The sequence below is a fragment of the Balaenoptera musculus genome, chromosome 14, assembly GCF_009873245.2.
Source record: "Balaenoptera musculus isolate JJ_BM4_2016_0621 chromosome 14, mBalMus1.pri.v3, whole genome shotgun sequence".
NCBI lineage: Eukaryota > Metazoa > Chordata > Mammalia > Artiodactyla > Balaenopteridae > Balaenoptera > Balaenoptera musculus.
The window spans coordinates 3,033,974-3,056,620 of record NC_045798.1 but is presented as its reverse complement, the minus strand read 5'-3'; the positions used below and the strand labels follow the sequence as shown (position 1 = coordinate 3,056,620).

Below are 22,647 nucleotides of genomic sequence, written 5' to 3'. Positions count from 1 at the left end.
TTATGTTTACACTATACGGTAGTCTATTAAGTGTGCAACAGCATTATGTCAAAAAAACAAGGTACATACCTTAATTTAAAAATACTTTATTGGGACTTCCCAGGCGGTCCAGTGGTTAAGACTCTGTGCTCCCAATGCAGGGGACGCGGGTTCAAGCCCTGGTCTGAGAACTAAGATCCCACGTGCTGCACCGCGCAGCCAAAAAAATAAAAAAAAAAAGACTTTATTGTTAAAAAGTGCTAACCATTGTCTGACCCTTCAGCGAGTCGTAATCTTTTTGCAATCCTAACATCACAGATCACCGTTGCAAATATAATAGTAATGAAAAAGTTTTGAGATACTGTGAGGGTTATGAAAATGTAACATAGAGACACAAAGTGAGCAAATGTTGCAAAAATGGCGCCAATAGACTTGCTCAATGCAGGGTTGCCGCAAACCTTCAATTTGTAAAAAATGCAACATCTGCAAGATGCAAGAAAGTGAAGCGCAATACAACGAGGTCTGCCTGTATTAAAAATAAGTGAAGGGTCCTGGTTCTCAGGACTGTGTCCTGATGCAAGCTGGACGGTGATTCCTCCAACAGAGGGTACCCACTCCACTCGCACTGATTGTAGCCACAGTCTGGCAGACCCAGATCTTGTCGATTTGCCTGAGAAGCAAAAGGCTACATTTGGATGTAAAGTTTCCCAAATTCTAAAAGCACAGGAGGAGGGAAATAAAATGTATACGTAGCCCTGATCTGGCCTGCAGTTCACCCTACTGCAACCGGATTATACACATTGTTTATTGAAGCTGACATTTTGAGCAATCAAACCAATTGCATGATTCAGAACCTCCCTGCCTGCTGTACGGAAATGTCTAAACCTGTGCCAGCTCAATTTCTCTGAGGCCATTTTAGAGGACTCGGTTTCTTTTCCTTATCACCAGAAGGCTGTTTTAAACACTTGGAAGGTCAGATGAGGCCATATTTAAAAGTTAACTTACTTTTCAATGAAATTTATTGAAGTACAGTTTGCATACTATAAAGGCACCCACTTGAAGCATATAGTTGGATGAATTTTGACAAATGTATTCAGTCATGTAACCACAATCAAGTTATAGAACAGATCTATCAATGCAATAAGTCCCTTGTGAATCTGTGTAGTCAATTTCCAGCCTCTTCACTGCCCTAGGTAACCCCTAACATGCTTTCTGTCACTATTGTTTAGATTTGCCATTTATCGAATTTCGTATAAATGGAACAGTACACTATGCACTCATTTGTTTCTAGCTTCTTCTACTCAGCAAAATGTTTTTGGGATTCATCCATGTTGAATGGATGAAAGCATCAGTACTTTACTCCTTTCAATTTTCGAGTTTTATTCCATTTACGAGTATTTGGAAGTGTGTTCATAAATTCACCTGATGGGGACACTGGGTTATTGTGAATAAAGCAGCTGTGAATAAATATGTAAATATAAGTCTATCCATCTTTTTAATAACTAATAGTGTTGAATATTTTTTTCACGTGCTAATTTACCATCTGTATATGTTCTTGTGTGAAACCTCTGTTCAAATGTTTTGTCCATTTTTTAAATTGGGTCACATTTGTCTTGTCTCCTGGATGCCAGTCCTTTGTCAGCAATATGATTTGCAACTATTTTCTCCCAGTCTGTGAACTTGGTTTCAATATCAAAAACAATATTCTGTATTTTACAGTTTCCACATCCATCACCTCATTTTATCCTTAGAAAAAACTTGCCAGGGAGGGAGAAGACACGTTGTATGTTAATATTTCAGATGAAGAAAATAAGAGGAGAAAAAATGACTTATTTTATGTTACACAGCTGTTAACCAACAAATATCAGGCCATTAGTTAGATCTGCAGTGTTTTTAACCACCTCAGAATTCATTCACCGAAAGGTAAGCAATATGAAAAGGACATTTTTTTTCTTTCTTTCTTTTTTCTTCTTTTTTGTTCCCTGATGTATCTCCAGGGCTTAGAACTGTGCCTGGAACATAACAGTCGCTGAAATAATTGTTGACTAAATTCCTCTCTCTTTTTATAATAAAACTAAGGTCTGACTGATAGAAAACTGCCTCTCACCAGACCTCTTTCTGTGTTTCCCTGACTGTTCCTCTCCATCATGTGACCTAAGTCCCAGCCACAGCGATTGGTCCAGAGAGAGGCGCATGACCAAGGCTGGTCCAATCAGAGTAAGTCTCAGGATTTCTGGAGGAATTAATTAGAGGGACACTTTATCGTGTCTTTCCTACTGGATTGGAAAGTGGGATGATTTGATGCTGGAGCAGCTGTACCCAATTTGCCATGAAGAGAGGTGACCTTTCTGAGAATGTAGTCAGTGCAGAGAAGAGCCAGATGACAGACAGAACTTCAGTAATGCCGCCAGCTTCTAAACTACAAATCCAGATTGTGTAACAAAACAACAGTAAATATTTACCATCCTCATGTTCTTTGAGGTCAGAGATTTTGGAGCAGCTTAGTTGGGTTGTTTTGGCCCAGGGTCTCTCAGGAGGCTTCAGGCATCCGAAGGCTTGACCGGGCTGGAGGACGTGCTTCTGAGGAGACTCAGGCACAAGGCTGGTAAGTTGGCACTGGCTGTGGCAGGGATGCTTCCGTGCATTCCCACATGGCCTTTCCATGGGCTGCTTGAGTGTCCACATGTCATGGCAGCTGGCTGGCTTGGCCCACAGTGAATGTTTCAACAAAGAGCAAAGCAGAAGTGGTGATGTCACTGACGATCTAGCTTCAAAAGTCACACATCATCACTCTGCTATGCTTTATTCATTAGAGGCAAGCCACTAAGTCTGACCCACACATAAAGGGAGGGTTATTAGACTCCGCCTTTTGAAGGGAAGAATGCCAAAGAATTCCTAGACATTTAAAAAATTTATTTTATTGAAGTATATAGTTGATTTACAATGTTGTGTTACTTTCTGCTGTACAGCAAAGTGTTTCAGTTATACATATATGTGCATCCTTTTTATAATCTCTTCCCTTATGGTTTATCACAGGATATTGAATTCCCTGTGCTATACAGTAGGACCTTGTTGTTTATCCATTCTATATATAAGAGTTTGCATCTGCTAATCCCAAACGCCCAATCCATCCTCCCCCAACCTCCCTCCCCCTTGGCAACCACCAGGCTGTCTTTAGACATATTTTAAAGCCACCACACCAGCCATACTTGAAGCTCTACTTCAAGAGTTTTTTTGTTTCATGAGCCAATAATTCCACCACTACCGTCTCCACCAAATCTCCTAGTTTATTCTTTTTTTGCACCTTGAGTAAACTAGCTGGACCTGGGTTTTCTGCCACTTTCACTAGAAAGAGAGAATCCTAGCTGATATAGAAATCAGAAATATGTCTTCTCATTCTAAATGTAGCATTCCTTCTGATACACCACAGCTGTCAAATTATGGTCTGATTTTTGACACTGAAAGGCTAGATTTTTATGTTGTGTATAGAACACTGGGGCTTCTTAAAAAAATCAGTAGTAATGCACACATCTCTCATCTTGCTTACCTCAATGAAATGACATAATTTATCTGTGCACATGAGCTGCATGAACATGCAAGGCTGTGTTTTATTCTCTTTGCATCCCCAGTGCCTAGCAAAGTGTCAGTTGTAAATCAGATGTTTAATATACATTTGCTGAACAGGGCAGATTGAATTGCACTGCTTGAGATGAGTGTCAGTGTTTAAGACGGTTAGAATTCTGCTTCTATGATACATTCTTTTAATAGTTATGATTCGTTGGAAGCTGGAGCCCCTCCATCAGGAATGCAACCCTCCAACTGCAGCCCTGTTCTTACGGGAAAATATGGTCCAGTGTGAGACAAATATGCTCTACGATTAGCGATGTTCCAGAATGCCCGGTGATGGAAAACAAGAACTGCTTATAATAGAATTGCTCTTTAGTCATTCAGAGAGACTCATTTAATCAAAGCCTTCCAACACCAACTGCTGCTTTGTACCATGAGAGGCAGTTTTCAAAGAACATTAACTCTTACATCTCCCCAGAACCCCAATTCAGCATGTTTTTTAAAATTTTAAAAATTTATTTATTTATTTATGGCTGCGTTGGGTCTTAAGTTGCGGCATGCGGGATGCTTTCGTTGCTTTTCGTTGTGGCTCGCGGGCTTCTCTCTAGTTGTGGCACGTGGGCTCCAGAGCGCGTAGGTTCTGTAGTTTGCAAGCACGAAGGCTCTCTCCTTGAGGCGCGTGGGCTTAGCTGCCCTGCGGCGTGTGGGATCTTAGTTCCCCGACCAGGGATCGAACCCACGGGTCCTGCATTGGAAGGCGGATGCTCTACCACTGGACCACCAGGGAAGTCCCTCAGCATGTCTGGAAATCAGGATTCACCTCCTAAGCACCGTGGATACAATACTACCCACTTTATTTTACTCATCTCTTAATCTAGATGCCTATCAATTTTCCCAGTAGGAAAGCACGCAACCACACACACAGCTCTCCCCAGAAGTCAAAACTCCGTGTCTCATTACTATCAGTAAGTTGGTTTTCAGACTTTCACTGCCTTTTAAACTCATTTCAGGAAAGACTTTTTGTACACACACCTCCCCTCACATACTAGTTACGAATAAAATGAATACGAATAAATGAATGAATAAATAAATGAATGAATGAAGAGTCTGAGAAACAATGAAATTTGACATTTGAAACTTTATTGGCCTTATACAGTCTTGGAGGGGCACTGACAACGAGGCAAGAATCACGCCAAGTGCTTTTCAAGCATCGACCTCCTCCATCCTTAGGACCCCTGAAGGCATGTGTCACTATTATGTCCATCTCACACATGTGGAGAGTGAGATTAGGAGGCTATATATCCTGGCCAACGGCACACAGCTGACAGGTGCCAGGGCAGGGACCCTGTGAATCCACATTACCGTTCACTTAACCACTAAGCTTTCGTAACTCGGGGGACGTTACTTGAGTCAAACGATCTTTTAGTGCAGCACTGTGGCCGAGAGCTCAAGCTTGGGACCCGTCTCCTTGGGGTTCGAGACCTCGTTCTGCCAATACTGCAGGAGTGAACTAGGGAAGTGTCCTAGATTCCTCTTGCTGCTGCAACAAATTACCACAAACTTAGTGGCCTAAGCCACACACATCTACTCTCTTACAGTTCTTGGAGGTCAGAAGTCTGAAATCAAGGGTCAGCTGGGCGGGTTCTTTCTGGAGACCTCAGGGGAGTATCCATTGCCTTGCCTTTTTCAGCTTTTAGAGGCGGCCTGCATTCCTTGGCCCCTTGGCCCTTTTTTGAATCCTTTAAACCTCTGATTCCATTGTAACCTCTCCATTTCTATAATCAAGCCTTCCTCTACTTCCTCCGTATAAGGACCACTGTAATCACATTAGGTCTACCAGGATAACTCACGATAATCTCCCCATCCCAGGATCCCTAATGTAACCACATCTGCAAAGACTCCTACCCGGTGAGGTAACATAGTCACAGGTTCCAGGAATTAGAACACAGACGGTTTCTGGGGGGAGGGAAGGAGGGAGGCATTATTCAGCCTATGCCAAGGAGTCACTTAGGTTACCTAAACTTTGCTGGATCTCCGTTTCATGATCCATAAAATGAGGATGGTATTTTTGCCTTTAGTGTTGAGAGAATGAATCAAATGAGCTCAGCGTAGAGTAGTTATAGGTAAAACACTTAGAAGATGTTGGATCATACTCATCTCTTAATAAGTGGAAGATATTAGCAGTCGATTTACTGTTTGGAGGTGTCCCAAAATAGACATTATACTGTAATGAAAAGGGCTAATCTGAGGTTCTGGGAATATCTAAAGATGGAGGAGATGAGGGAGGGGATTAAAGACAGCAAAGCCATTGGGGCTGGAGGGACCACAACTGCCCACCCAGGGTGGGACAGAGCTGAGCTCCATCTTCAGTGGTGTCAAGCCATCTCATTGCCCTATGTTAAAATAGCCCTCGCCAATAAATACTAAATGAACTTTCCCTTCCATGCAAAATTCAATTCACATCTTCTCATAAACCCTGCCTAAGGCTTCTGCTACAATTTCTTAGGCTATAACCCCATCACAAGGTCACTCTGAAATTAGTTTGGAGGCAGTTTTCTCTGTGGCAGGCACGGGTGAATAAGGAATAAGGGAAAATTATGCTTTTTTTTATATTTGGGCTTTAAAAATAAAATTCAACTTCTGATACTATCCATTGAATCAGAACTTGTTGATTTCCTTTATTTTATATGATTTCGATATATGTCCTAAGAGTATTATATAATGGATCAATTCCAATGTATCTTACTAAAAGATAAGCAAGGTACATTGTATCTCATCAGCATTGCAAGTATTTCATTAATCCAATCCAAAGTGAATTTAGCTTTGTGTTCTTAAATGTAAACAGACAAAAAATGTACAATGTATGTAATTACTAAGATAATCAGAAGGCAATCATTTTTCAAGGATAATTCTTTTTCCAAGGAGAGTAAACGATTTCATGAATACTTTGACAGCTCCCTTCAAGCCAACCCTGATTTCAGTCCTGAAGAAAATGTGTGTATTTCTCTATGGCAAGTTTAGAATAACAATAAAAGAATTAAACCTTCTGGATATTTTATGTAATTAATAAAACTAATCTATGCTTATTGTAAAGACTGGCAAATGTCAACAAATGAAGGACAGACTTTAATATCCATGAGAACAGATATTCTGTTTTGTTTAGCACTGAACCCATGTACAATACAGTACCGAGCACATGCTAGGTTCTCAAAAAAAAAAAAAAGGTGTATGGTCTGAATTGAAGAGAAAATAAATATCACCCATAATCTCACTGTAATTAAAATTTTGTGATAGAAATTTCATTTTTAGCCTTTGGACTATGTTATATGTATGTGTATACATATCAGTAAATTAAGAGCATTTTCTTGTACCAATAAATCTTGAAAATAGCATTTTATTGGCCCTGTCACATTCTGCTATGTGAATATGATCAAGTTTTTTAATCATTCCCCTATCCTTAATGTTTAGTGGATTCTAAAATTTTTACTATTAATTAAAGTGTGAAGACCATGCTTAATATTTCTGATTAATTATTTAGGATAAGTTCCTAGAATATAGGACCAAAGGGTTAGTCAATATTTTAACAAATCTTGGCACATACAGATATATTGCTTTTCTGTATGGGAACTTCTATGAAGATTTTCTGTTGTTTACAATTATACTCATTTGAAGTTGTACTAAAATATGCTTTTCTCAAATGCAGCATAGAGGGGTTTAGGCTTTAACATATTACAGATATTTTGTCCTTGAAATATGTCTCGCCCCACTTTTTTTTTTTTTTTGTGGATAGTGGCCACTTTAATTCGCGCAATGATTGATACAAACCATTTGAAGGCAATAAAGCAGTTTGACACAGAATTTTTTGGCATGAAAGTGGAGAGGGGGTGAAGAGAAGAGAAAGATGCTAACATTTTGTCTCACCCCATTTTAAGACACCTAAACTTTAAGGAAGGGTTATTAATCTGGTGTCCATGGAGATGGAATTCAGGGATCTTGGATGGGAAAAATGCATCTTTATATATATATTTATCTATCTAGCCATGAACTGAAATCTGTCTATCTATCTATCTATCTATCTATCTATCTATCTATCTATCTATCTATCTATCATCTATCTACCAATCAATCTATCTATAACTATCTGCCTTTCCATCTGTCTATCCATCCATCATCCATCTACTCATCTATCAACTTTATCTATCAATCTTCTATCTATCTAGCCTTGAACTGAAATTTAGCATATCCTTCAAAAATAAATGCAGTGGTGACGGTGACTTTTCAGCAATAGAAGTCACAGTGATCTTCCTATCACATTGCATTTGTAATAGAGATTTCAAAATATATTCCACCCTTAACGTATATTTAAAAGCGCAGTACTTATCAGATGTGCTGCTAGTCTTCGTTCTTAGGGTTTTATTAAGGAAGCACATATACCACATCACAATGGAAAATATTTTGAAAGATGTAAAAGAAAAATCTATGCACACAACCATGAAGCCGTTTATGCTGACAAACATCTTCATTCCAACTTATTACTGGTACTTAACAATCATTCTCTCCACACAGCCCCTTCAGGAATCCATATTGTCTCATTTCTTTGCTAGGGCTTCACACAGGTTTCCTCTGTAAGGATTTGTTATAACAAGCACCTACACACCACACAAAATGCTGTTCTCATCCACATTCCATTCAGCCTCAGGAGTGTGTAATCAAAACCACATTTAGCAAGTATCTCAGACTTCAAGAGTTCCACAAGGAAAACGGTGAGTGGTTATAGACAAACACAATACCCATGACAAAAACTGATGTCGACTGAATTGAAAGAATACCTTGGTATGTTTAAAGAGTCCCACGTGACTTCTGCGCATTGTGAAATTGATCCTAACACAATTACATCCTTCCTCTGTAGGTATTCTGTCCACAACTGAAAAAAACAACACTTTTTTCTTCTGAAATATTTCAGACTTGAGATTATAGGAAAGGGGTCACTGACTTTGCAATGTGAGTCATCCTAGGCATCTTATTTCTATGGTGTAAAAACTGGATCTACCTTTATGACAAAGATGAAAGAGCCAGAGTCCCCTGCATTTACTGACTGGCATCTTTTGTTTAAAGAAACAAAACCTCTTTAAAATAGTGAGATGAAAGCTTTTACTGCTGCCTGTAATTAGAGTGGCTGGTCAGCAGGTCATTTCTCCTCCTGATGACTACAGAACATTTAAACTGAAGTTAAGTTTTCCTCTGAGAGGAAGTTTTCTAAAACTTATAAAAGAGCAAGTTTATATAAAAAGAAAAGGAAAATAAATTTAGAAAGAATTCAGGTAACCTGGTGCCTGATAACTTAGTGGATCCCAGTGAAAAGCTGAAAATCAAGTAATTTAAAATGAGATCTAGAAATTGTATATACAGCCTCCCCTCAGTATCTTGGGGGATTAGTTCCCACCCTCACCTCCACAAATACCAGAATCTACGGATGCTCAAGTCGCTTATACACAATGGTGTTGTATTCGCGTATAATCTATGCACATCTTCCCATATACTTTAAATCATCTCTAGGTTACTCATAATACCTGATGCCATGTAAATGTTACATAAAGAGTTGTAAATACAATGTAAATGCTATGTAAACAGTTGCTGGTGCGAGCAAATTCAAGTTCTGCTTTTTGGAAAATGCTGAAATTTTTTAAAAAATATTTTTGATCTGCAGTTGGTTGAATCTGTGGATGTGGAACCCGTGGATAAGGAGGGCTTCCTGTACATGGACTCATAGGATATGTCATGTCATGTGACCGGCTCCTACCTCTCAGTATACTTCTGAGATTTATCCAGGTTTTTGTTTTGTTTTGGGGGGGGGTGGTTTGCCATGCTGCACAGCTTGTGGGATTTTAGTTCCCCGACCAGGGACTGAACCTGGGCCCTCGGCAGTGAGAGTACAGAGTCCTAACCACTGGACCACCAGGGAATTCCTTATCCACGTTTTTTCATGCATCAGGAGATAGTTCCTTTTCATTGCCATGTGGTATTCCATTGCTAAAATGTAGCACCGTTTTTAATCCACTCACCAGCTGATACACATTTGGGTTATTTCCAGCTTGGGCTATTGTGGAAAAAGCAAAATTATGGATTCAGAAAAGAGACAAGTGGTTGTCTGGAATTAGGGAAGAATTGGGGATTCATGGCAAATGGGTAAAAAGGGACTTTTTCTGCTGATGGAAGTGTTCTTAAACTAGATGGTATGATGGCTGGCCAAAAAAATAAATTTTCTAAAACTCATTTAACTGCACACTTAAAATGGGTTAATTTTAAGGTATATGATTTATAACAAAATGTTTTTTTTAAAAAAAGAGCTCTAGGTAGGAATATAAAGTCCCATGCCCTTATTGCTAATTTTTCTAACTATGTCTCAGTTCAAATACCATTCCTAAGAAGTGAAAGTCCACCAGGCTAACTGCTGACAAAATCAATCACCAGGGTTAAAAGACTAAAAAGTTACCAAAGAAACTCCTTGAACTGGCACACAGCACGGAAGAACGAGGGCTGTCAGAGAAAGGTGCATTTAGAAATGATAGCAAATCCAAAACATGGACACTTAAAATAAGACATCCCATCCAAGAGAACAATAATCAGAGTAAAATTTTTGGAACATAAGAAACAAGGTGATGCTTTTCACAGTTGGACAGTAAATAAAGCTTCTTTGGATGGATCCCATAATTTTTCTTCTGTTTCTTTTTTTAATGTTCCATGAAATACTATTATCTTTCTCAACTGCTCCCCAGGCCTTCAAGAAATAGATGATCCAATTTACAGCATTTGCTTCAGCAAGCTAAGCACACCAGGGAAACCTGGGGGTTTCGAGATGCTTGGTAGGGTGCTGACAGCAAAGGACAGTCGTGGAGGGTGAGGGCACACATCAGAGACTGGAGGTCCGCACAGCTACATGATCAAAAAACTGACTCTCCCAAAGAACTTGGCCCTCGCTCTCAAAAGTATCTAAGGTACGCGGAAATCTGTGCACCTTTTTGCAGTGGAGACTTACCAAAACAAATATGACTACAAAAGCTCATGAGCCTTTTAAAATTAAAATAATTTTATATTTTGCATTGTGCATATATATTATGCATACATATGTAATTATAAATATAGACATGGATAGGTAAGTTGTAGATATGGATATATATGTAAATACAGAGACAGAGATAAAGATATACAGATATATAGATACCGATTTATATAGATATAGACGTGTTTTTTCCTGTAGGACTTTTATTGATAATGTTTTCCATGTTTGGAAGGAAGGACCCTAAGGGCTATGTATCCATGGCTGTAAACACACACATACACACACACCTGTGCACACACACACATTCACTGAAGTTTCAAGTTCAGAAATTTGCATGAAGACGAATATTAGCCCATGGTTTTCTTGATGGGATGTTCACACGTCACATCAGATATTTCTGCTACTGCAGACATTTTTGGTCATTCCAATGAATGAAGATGCTTTGTGAAATCACAAGCCCAGGGTAACTCAACATTAGCCATGATCTGTGACCCTGGAGAGTGTTTATGAAGTATTCTGATGAACACCAGCAAGTGGCATCATACAATTATTGTTGCATAAATAGGTTATTATTTATACTGCATTGGTGTAGCTCTAGCAGAAAAAACAGTCGGTGTTTTTTATTACAGCGCCCTGGAGATCCTATCCAAAGCAAAGGCAATTTCCCCAGTAAAGATGTGCAGCGGTAACTCACTGCTGTTACCCGCTGAAAGTGGGTGTTAAATAATTTAATTCTAAATTTGGTAGTCTACTTGGAAATGGGAGATGTTAAATACCAAATATATGGATGTAATAAAAGTAAAGCAACACAAGGGTAAATTAAGGCAAACCTCACACTTCCCCGTGAGACTGCCTAATGGGATTGTATGCGTGTCAGGAAGTGGAAAATGAGTCAGCCCGAGGTATAATTTCATAGGGAACTAGACTCATAACTCTCCTTCACTGTAATGCCACGTGCTTGAATGATCACCGCCTCCTTTCCTAGTCTGTATGTTTCTAATGGGAGTGATACAATGGAACACAACTCGAATGCTATGTCAGGAAGATCTTAAAGCGCTCTCTTCCAGGATGCCTGCCCGACATCCTTGCACACCTTCCTCTGGGCTGTCTTTCAAATGCTGGTCTCTTAAGTAGCAGCCATGTCTCATCCCGTTTATATCTGTATTACTTCAGCATTTTTCTGTGGGTCTCTTTTTAGAATTACTAGAGTGGTATCATACTGTACATGTTATTATTCAAGTTTCCCACTCCCCTTAACATCACATTTTCAGGTCAAACTGAGACAGGCTGGGACCTGGGACCTGGGACCCTCTGCTGCAGTGCTTGCACCTGGACAAACCGCTCCTTCAGCAACAAAATACAAAGAAATTATAAGGGACTAAAAATAACTGCTTGCATGAGCAGTTGGGGCAAATTATGGACAAAAAGATACAAAAAGACCAAAACCCCAACTGCCACTTCTGAAGGGCCAGGAGCAAAAACAGGGCACTGCGCATGCCCCCTGCACTCAACACCACCAAAGCGGGGGGCAGACCACCTAAGCCACGCCTCTGCCCCCACCCCCGGACCTACGCCTACCCTCACCCCAGATAAGGAACCAGCTCGCCCCACCTCAAGGAGCGAACAAGGGAACCTGTCCCTTGTCCTTGCTCCCCACTGCTGCAGCAGGGGCCCCAATAAAGCCTTTCCTGTATCTCTTATCAATTTCTATTCATTCAGGAAGGCTAAGCACCCTAGTTGGTAACAAAATTAATGTTGATAAACATTACTAACTACATGTAGGCAATTCTTCATAATTGCTGCATAAGTTTCAATTATATGAATGTATCATTTTTAAATCAATTCACCTTTTGATGGATATTCAGGTTGCTTTCAACAGTTAGCTGTTTTTTAAAAATGCAACAATCAACACTCTTGTGCACATCCCTCCATATCCATGGCTAAGCTTTCATCTGGAGGAGCGGTACCTGGACCTGTCATTTTAGGGTCACGTGCATGCATGTTTTTTTGGGTTTTTTTACATTATTATTTATTAATTTATTTATTTTTGGCTGTGTTGGGTCTTCGTTTCTGCGTGAGGGCTCTCTCCAGTTGCGGCGAGCGGGGGCCACTCTTCATCGCGGTGCGCGGGCCTCTCACTGTCGCAGCCTCTCTTGTTGTGGAGCACAGGCTCCAGACGTGCAGGCTCAGTAGTTGTGGCTCACGGGCCCAGTTGCTCCGCGGCATGTGGGATCTTCCCGGACCAGGGCTCGAACCCGTGTCCCCTGCATTGGCAGGCAGATTCTCAACCACTGCGCCACCAGGGAAGCCCCGATGCATGTTTTAAAAGTCAGTAGCCAGTAGGTCCTTGTTGGTTATCTATTTAATATATAGTAGTGTGTATATTTTAATCCCAAACTCTTAATTTAACCCTCCCCCTCCCCTTTGGTAACTTTCTGCCAATACGATTAGGAGAAATGATATCTTGTTGTATTGGTAACAATACCTTTGTCTGTTGTATCCCTAATGCAGACGTTACTAAAACAAACTTGAATGGAAATGCTTCTGACAACTTCCAAATGTAAAGACAATCTTAAAAAATGACACAAATGAACTTATTTACAAAACAGAAACAGACTCATAGACTTAGAAAACAAAGGGGAAAGGTGGGGGAGGGATGAATTAGGAGTTTGGGACTAACGTATACACACTACTATGTATAAAATACATAACCAACAAGGACCTACTGTAGAGCACAGGGAACTCTACTCAATATTCTGTAATGACCTATATGGGAAAACGATCTGAAAAAGAATAGATACATGTATATGTATAACTGAATCACTATGCTGTGCACCTGAAACTAACACATTGTAAATCAACTGTACTCCAGTATAAAATATAAAAAAAAAATAAAGACAATGGGGAACCATTGTTCACACTTGATACAGACTCCATGTACAACTAATGTAATTCATCTGGTACTCTGAGAAATTGTCAGTTAGGCTGTGGAAATAAAGTATAATCTTTCATATCTAGGAGGACCTGGGTATGTGTGCTGCAGATACTATGTAGTCATTTTAACAATTTAAGGACAATTAATAGATGGGTTTTCTTGAACTGATGTTCTTGATTGATTATTTCAAAGTGTGTCTGTTCACATGTAGGATTATATAAGACTCTCACAATAGTCCAGCGAAGGCTGACATCGTTAGGGCCGATGGTACAGAACAGGGTGTTTTACCTCTTGTTCCCTCTCTGGTGAAATGTGAGACAGCTAGCATAAAAATGAGAAATGAATATTAGATTTCCTGAATCTTACACCCATTCTCTTCCTACTCTTTGTGAAGGAATTATCTTTCAGATGGTAATATGTATGACTATTATAATCCGTAAGAGCCAATGATAAGGATACTGAAAGCATTTAAGGCGTCAAAAAAATCCCACTCACCACAGGAAAGACATAACATTTTGATAACTTTATACCATTGTCTCAGGTTTTGTTGTTATTAAACTCAGGTTCTGGATGTCAGTAGAGCTGAACTGTCTCGCCGAAGACAGATTGCTAGAAAATACCTCTAATCAAATTATCATATTAATAAAAAACCTCAAGATCTTTTTTTTTCCATCACTTGATCTGTTATCCTGAAACAGTCAAGCAGCAGTAAATTGCAATCATTAAAACTGCTTTCTAAAGCAAAACCGAACATTTTTAAACAATCTATAATATCTCCATTACGAGTAATTTTTGCCTGGAACCACCACCAAAAAAAGGCCAGATCTTTCTGGCTTCAAATTTGGACAAGTCAGCAGATGAATTAAGCATCCCAAAATTGTCAGTATGCCACTCAGCAATGACAAGGACAGATGTCCAGACTCTATTAAACAATTTTCCCAGCCACGTTGCATTTTAACTTTACTTTTTTTTTTGTTTTCCGTATCTTATCTTTTCCTAATTAAAAAAAAAAAAATCTATATTCACTATGGGACTTTTCAAAAATACATACTGAGTCAATGAAGGGGACATACTGAGTCAATGAATCACAAGTAATATCGCCATCAGAGACAACAGCCTGATTGAATATCTTCTAAATTTTCCCTGTCCTATATTTATTGATAAACAAAATTGGTATTATCTCGTAGGTCCTTTTGTAATCAACTGATTTTCATAACAGATTTATCAAGATATAATTCATATGCTATAAAAGTCACCATTTTAATATTTACCATCCAGTGGTTTTTAGCTGAACAACCATCAGCAGTATTTAATTTTAGAATATTTTTATTACTTCCGAAAGAAACCTCATATCCATGACCAGAATCTCTCCATTTTCCCCTCCCCAGGCAACCACTAAGCTACTGTGTCTAAAAATTTGCCTCTTCTGGACATCACGTATAAATGGAATCATACAATGTATGGTCTTTTTTGGCTGGTTTATTTTACGTAGTATCATGTTTTTAAGGTTCATCTATGTTGTAGCATCTATCAGCACTTCTCCCTCTTTTATTGCCAAATAATATTCCATTGCATGGATAGATCACGTGTTTGCCCACTCATCTATAATATATATATATATATATGACAAATGCTGCTGTGAACTTGTGTGTTCACATATGTGGACATTTCCTTTCAGTTCTCTCAGGTGTAGAACTAGTAGTGCCGAACCTTACGGTAACCAGGTAATCTCCAGCTGTTCCTGTGGTCATTCTTTCTATGTACTCTTGCTTGATTGGTTTTCAGGTGTTGCTCTTTCTTATTTTCACTTCTTTCTCATTCTCTCTTCTGAAGGTTCTCTTTCTCCTAAAGTTTCCTCTCACGTTCACTTCATCTTCTACAGCAGCAGATCCAGTAGACGTTGAGTCTCTCACCCCATCTTTATCTCACACGGCTTCTTCTCCTTGCTAGCTTCCTCTGTCTTTGATGATACCACGCTTATTTTGAATCTGAGACCACTGATCAATGCTTAAAATCATCTCTAGTTCATGCACAAAGTTCTGTCTTTGTCTCTGATTTTTAAGAGTTTTCCCCAAAATTCTTATGGTGATATTTTCATATGCCTATGGGTTTTCTGCCTGTTTGGGTATCTGCTCCAAAGGTGTGCTCCTCACCCAGTAACGGCCTTTTACTGTTACTGGTCCAGAGAGGAAATCTTGCTGGTTGTGACATGTCCATGCTCACCTGTAGCAGCACCTACTGGCGATATTAGGAGATAGGCCTGATTTTTTTTTTTTTTAAAGGAATTCCTTTATTTTCATTATTTATTTATTTTTAGCTGTGTTGGGTCTTCGTTTCTGTGCGAGGGCTTTCTCTAGTTTCGGCAAGCGGGGGCCGCTCTTCATCGCGGTGCGCGGGCCTCTCTCTATCATGGCCTCTGTTGTTGCGGAGCACAGGCTCCAGACGCGCAGGGTCAGCAGTTGTGGCTCACGGGCCTAGTTGCTCCGCGGCACGTGGGATCTTCCCAGAGCAGGGCTCGAACCCGCGTCCCCCGCACCGGCAAGCTGACGCTCAACCACTGCACCACCAGGGAAGCCCTGATTTTTTTTTTTTTATGCCTGGGTCTCCTCCACTCACATTCCTGGTCCTTTACTTTTTAGTGCACAGTTAAGATTGGCGATCTTGGGCTTCCCTGGTGGCGCAGTGGTTAAGAATCTGCCTGCCAATGCAGGGGACACGGGTTCGAGCCCTGGTCTGGAAAGATCCCACATGCCGCGGAGCAACAGGGCCCGTGAGCCACAACTACTGAGCCTGCGCGTCTGGAGCCTGTGCTCCGCAACAAGAGAGGCCGCGATAATGAGAGGCCCGCGCACCGCGATGAAGAGTGGCCCCCGCATGCCACAACTAGAGAAAGCCCTCGCACAGAAACGAAGACCCAACACAGCCAAAAAATAAAATATAAAAATAAATAAATAAATAATAAAAAGATTACTATTAAAAAAAAAAGACTGGCGATCTTTTCATCCTCCTTCAACCCAGTCCTGCAGTTTTCACAAACACTTCTCCATGTTTCTAACATACACATGATAACTTTTCTTATTTATTTATTTATTTAATTGGAGTATAGTGATTTATGATGGTGTGTTAGTTTCTGGTGTACAGCAAAGTGATTCAGATATATATGAATATGGTTTATTACAGGATATTTAATATATTAAATGTACTTAACAAGCACGGGCAATATCCTGATTGAATATCTTCTAAATTTTCCCTGTCCCATATTTATTGATAAACAAAATTGTTATTATCTCTTTTCCACTATGGTTTATTACAGGATTTAATATATTAATAGTTCCCTGTGCTATACAGTAGGACCTTGCTGTTTATCTATTTTAAATATAATAGTTTGTTTTATATATACTAGTTTGTAATCATAACTTTTCCAGTGCATTGCTAATGTGGATCTTCACACCCTTATTACATTTCACTGGAAATTTCCATGGGAACCTGGAAGAATGAAGGACATAGTTAGGTACCATGCTCTTTCCATCATCCTACTGGAAATCCCACAACATTTATTCTTTATAGATTTCTGAGATCAAGGTTTCTGGTTCCCCAGCCCATCCAGTTTGCTTTTCTCTTTGGAGCAGAAAACTAATTCTGAGTTAAGTATACTGCTGCCTGTAATACATGATGTTTCTCACTTCCCTCTGAAGTCTGGTGTGGCCATGTGATTAAGTCCTGACCAATGAGAGGCAGGAGAGTATTGGGGGTTGGCATGAGTTTCTAGAAAAGTTCCTTAAAAGGAATTGATCCAGTGGCAAAGGCTCTTTTCTGTCAGTTTTCTTTAGCCTGCAATGCAGATGTGATGACTGGCACTCCAGCAGCCATTTTAATCTATGAGGATAAAAGCCATGCATTAATATGGTGTTAAGGAAAGATAGGTGCCTGGGACCCTGATAGTACTGAGGAGTTGCCATGCCAGCCATGGCCTGCCTACATCAGGGCTTCTTCTATGTGACAGAGAAATAAACTTTTACTTTGCTTAAGTCACTTTATTTTGTTAAGTCACTCTTATTAAATAATCAAACCTAATCCTCACAAATGTATTACGAGATGGATTTATCATGCCAGCATACATTTTTCTGAACATACATTCATGATTGTAATCTCATCTCTGTATACTTTAAATATCACTTTTTATTTATGGCACCTCATGTTACTACTTAAGCTATATTTGTTTTAAAATGAAACATGTTGTAATGGGGGAAAACAAATCTGAATCCATATTGTATCTCTTTCTTTTACTTTAACCTCTGTATTCTATTGCTTTTGCTACAAGTTAAGAATTTGCCTAGAGCCTGAAATATACAAGACAGCCTATTCTCAAGGCTCTGAGCTTCAAAGGTATAACACTTTTCCATTCATATAGAGATAAAAAGTTGCAGAAGAGAGTGTAAGGTTTACAGCAGCTGCAAGAACAAAGGATTCCAGCACCAAGAAGTGTGCAGCAACCAGCCACACCCTTTCCTTTTCACTATAAAAGAAGCCTGAATTCTAACTCGGGTTAAGATGGTTCTTTGGGACACTAGTCCACTGTCTCCTCTGTCTGCTGGCTTTCCGAATAAAGTCACTATCCCTTTCCCCAACAACCCGTCTGTCAATTTACTGGCCTGCCGTGTGGCGAGCGGTCTGAGCTTGAACTCGGTAACAAAATTACCTATGAATAAATGGAAAAGCAGTATAGTGTGAAGGATTATAAACAGATAATTATGAAAAAGGATTAAATCGAACTATGTACTCTTGCTTGTCTACAATCTATTAACAAAAGATAGAGATTTTATAGACGTATTAGCCCCTAAAAGAGAAGAATTTCTCTTCCATCAGTAGTCTTGCTGGAGAACTGGAAAGCACATATGTTTCTGTCATTCAAGTTTATTTGACCCCATTTCTTTGTACCACCTAAAGTCATTTAAATAGCAACTGTGGCAAACTCTGGAAAACACTCATCTGTGCAGAGAAGAGCAAAGAAATAAAAAGTATGTGACTTTTGTTACACATTTATCTAAGTTTACATAGTGCTCTAACAGTCAGCAAGACTCAGAAAATGTCAAATGGAATTTGATGGACAGAGCGTACTTAGTTATCCTGCTTCTGTTCCATAGTATTTCCTGGCAATGCTTAGTCAACACAGATCTGACAGCTGTGGGTAACATTCATATGTTAGTACTGTGATGGTAAGGCTTTCAAAAACCAAAGTTCTTCAAAAAACAAAGGATGCATTTCAACTTAGATAAGAATCTCCACTCACTCCTGTTGAGTTCATCACTAGCACAAGTGTCTCCTTAATCCATAAAATTACACCTGTCACAGGGACTTAACTTCCTTAAGGCAACTTCACAATCCATGGTGCATTATTAGCAATACACAATCCATGACTCTCAAGCTCATGAAGGCTCCCTTTTTTGCATCCCGATGACCTGATGCTGACTTTAAAGAATAACTGAACGTCAAAGAGAGTGGGAAGAAGGTATAAAGCAAAACAGCTTCTGAAGCAAAACCTACTCAGGTGAAAACATCCACTCCGTAATACGTTCTCCAATTATCCTTCAAAGAAAAGAGAAACAGATCTTCTCCTGGTCCGTTCGCTATCCCAGAGAGTGGAGCATGCTTCTTCTGTATTTAATTCCATAAAGACAGAAGTGAAATAAAAAATTTTGAAGTGAGGATAAAAGTTGAACATAGAAATGAATATATCTGGCTTCCCTGGTGGTGCAGTTGTTGAGAATCTCCCTGCCAATGCAGGGGACACGGGTTCGAGCCCTGGTCTGGGAAGATCCCACATGCCGCGGAGCAACTAGGCCCGTGAGCCACAACTACTGAGCCTGCGCATCTGGAGCCTGTGCTCCGCAACAAGAGAGGCCGCGATAGTGAGAGGCCCGCGCACCGCGATGAAGAGTGGCCCCCGCTCGCCACAACTAGAGAAAGCCCTTGCACAGAAACAAAGACCCAACACTGCCAAAAATTAATAAATATAAATAAATTAATTTATTTTTAAAAAAAGGAAATGAATATATCGTATTCAAAAAAGTCTATTTTAACTGTATACATTATATTAAATGGTAATACATGCACATAGTAAAAAAAAAAACCATAGTCCAAATGGCTCACAGTAAAAAGTAATTTACGTTCAGCATTCTCCCCCAACTTGCCAGCTCCTCCCAGTAGAAACCACTGTTAGCCCCTCTGCTCAGAAAGTATTCTTCTCTGGGCTTTCCCCAAATGGGGCATCAATATAGATGTTGTTGTGCACCTCCCTTTTTTGAACAGGTGTATCAGAGACCATTCAATACGTGTACGTACAGATTTGCGTCATTATACACAGAGTAACAGAGATATAGTCTAACTCTAGAACATCACTAAACAAGTATTTATGGAGAGCCTCATGTGTCCCAGATGCTGCTGTAGGGACTGGAAACAGCTACCGACCAGACCGACACGGTTCCCCAACTAACAGAGCCTGCATTCCACGGCTTCCTCAGTAAGCAAAGCCTTCCTGGCTTCAGTGTAAGAACTGGATTCCGAAAAAAGAGAATAAACCTCTGCATCATCATAACATATGTGAGTACATATATCCCATAAAAATGTATATGTGTATATAGGCACATATTTAAACAGCTATATCATATATATGTTCCGTATACACGAACTATGTATACATATATTATATATATATACTATGTATACATATATGACGTATTACAAAGACACACAAAGTACTGTATATGCACATACATATAGTATTCTCTATATACACGTACACATATATGACATACATAGACATACACATGTGTGTTTGTGTATGTCTGTGTGTGTACATATGCTTCTTCCATCATCTAGACCCATAGCAGGAAACAGAAAACTGACATCAGAATCTACGAAGGGATAAGGAATATTCTCCATAGTGAATGGCATGCTGATACCAGACCGTTGAAGGACTAGGTTGATAGTCCATTCAGGGAATTTGTTTCTTAAAGAAGATACTGTTACAGATGAAAGGGAAAAAAACAATGGCAAGGACCACACCTACGTATGACTCGATATGTTCTAGAGCTGTTGATTTTTTGTTTCATTTAAGGAAGTGTTAAAACCCCTTGGGAGCGCCTGCCTCACGTGACCCATAAAAAGGCAGCTGCCACTTGACACCTTAATGGGGATCAGCCGCCCTGGGAAAGTTTCCTTATTTCTCCACACGCCCAAGACGACCTGAATGAATACTTAGCCAGCAATGTAATAGAACGTTTCAAAACGGTTCAAATCTCTCTGCATTTCATACGTAACACTACAATCACTACTACTCCCACTAATCCGCAGAGTAAATGGCAAGAAGAAACAAGAGGGAAAATCAGCACATTGGTTGAGACTTCTCCCCAAATCCCCCCACTCTTTCTGGTAAAGAATAGTAAAATATCTATCCATCTATCATCTATCTATCTATCAATCTATATCCATCTCGTCTACCTATCTATCATTATCTATCTACCGAGCTACCTACGTATCTGCTTATCTATCTATCCTTCCTAATTTTTGCCAACTTCGCAACACAAAGGAAACCTTTCACGGAGGTGGCATCTTATTTCCCAAATCATATCACTGGCACAGACACCTTTGCAAGTGAGCTTATTTGTAAGCTCATGAAGGTACTCCGTGTTGGCACAGCATTACTATGTAAACATTTGGGGCAGAACTCAGATACAGACTTCTCCTTTTCCCCCCTCATCTGCTCTACAAGCAAATCTTCAAGAAAAAATCTTGAAACACTGGTCACAAAAGGAAAGTAACAGAGTTTGATAGTTGATAACCCGAATCCCAGAGCACCCACATGAAACAGAGGAGCACAGAGGGAAATCCACATCACATCACCCCCAAACTGGCATCCAATGCTCTTTGGAAATAAACACCCAAAAAGCAGAATAGCCGTCAGCTGAGATTCATGACCTCTATATTAGAATAAATAATGGAAAATAAATATTTTCCAAACATTGAGCTATAAAGTTCAAAAAGCTGACGCCTGAAATAATGCTACATACCTAGGATTGGTCCATTCATAATTATTTCAATTGACAGCAACATAAAGAGCAAAAATCAACCAACCTAAAAGTGGCAAAAACAGGTGACCAGATCAGAAATATCTTGGAGCCACAAACGAGGTTTCGGGAAACAGAAATAAATCAAAAACCACTGAGTTTCCAAGTCTCTGCCCAGCTGTGAATAGACTGTTTCTAACTTGGTGGGTATCAGAGACAGAGTCACAATTCCCTATAATTCCACAGCAGATCATTCACAGGTCCATCAGAAAATCCCAGCACAAAATGCAATCCACGCATTGTATTTAAATTGACATCGCAAATGTGGAAGGCACCTTTGTGTGCCACAAGATCGACAAGCTCTGGGTGTTCTGTTTTGTTTTGTTTTACAACAAAATCTTGTTTGAAACACTTGCAAAATGGGCCATTTTATCAGAGCTGCCCAGACTTTTCGTTTTACCTAATCATATGGATTAGAAAGAGGCCGTGTTGCAGTGGAACATCATTTCGAGATAAATTCCATTTGCATGGAGTAATCCCTGCAGGTGACCCGGAGCTGTGCTGGGATTGTAAGTAGGTCCACTGTGAATAACAGCCCACCTTTTTCCAAGTGAAGGACTCTATCCATCTCACCTGGAAGCACTAATAACACAGACGACGCACCCCAAGTGCAAACCGCGGTGAAAGTGGTTGTCAGCAAATTTGGGAAAAAGGAGGCCACCGCTGCAGTGAATCTGAATATATGGCAGGCCGCTGGGACTCACCTGTTTTCCGAGCCAGCCGATTTCTTCTGACAAACGATGACAGCTGGTGTGTACTTCCCAGCGTAATCCGTGCTCTTCTTAACCTCCCACACGGAAGGGCTGCTGGCTCTCACCCCAATGATGTTCATGCCTTTCATCACCTTTACCCTGTTGGAGACAGCAAATGCACAGCTGAGACGGCTCTGGGGCATCCCTGGGTTACCGCTGCTTCCGGGGACACAGTGCACTTAATGGCCCATTGTCGCCTGCCAGGTGTAAGCTCATGTTTAATAGAAT

At 39.9% G+C, this 22,647-nt stretch overlaps 1 protein-coding gene and 1 non-coding gene across 2 annotated transcripts in view; both read right to left on the bottom strand.

Moving 5' to 3' along the window:
- TMEM132D (transmembrane protein 132D) overlaps positions 1 to 22,647 on the bottom strand; it is a 679,411-nt gene that overhangs the window by 342,655 nt on the left and 314,109 nt on the right. Inside the window, exon 3 of the mRNA XM_036874801.1 lies at positions 22,372 to 22,518. Coding sequence (XP_036730696.1) covers positions 22,372 to 22,518 — 147 coding nt within the window. The remainder of the gene's footprint in view (positions 1 to 22,371; positions 22,519 to 22,647) is intronic.
- TRNAE-CUC lies at positions 9,436 to 9,508 on the bottom strand. Its single transcript has one exon. It is a non-coding gene; the product is annotated as a tRNA-Glu (tRNA).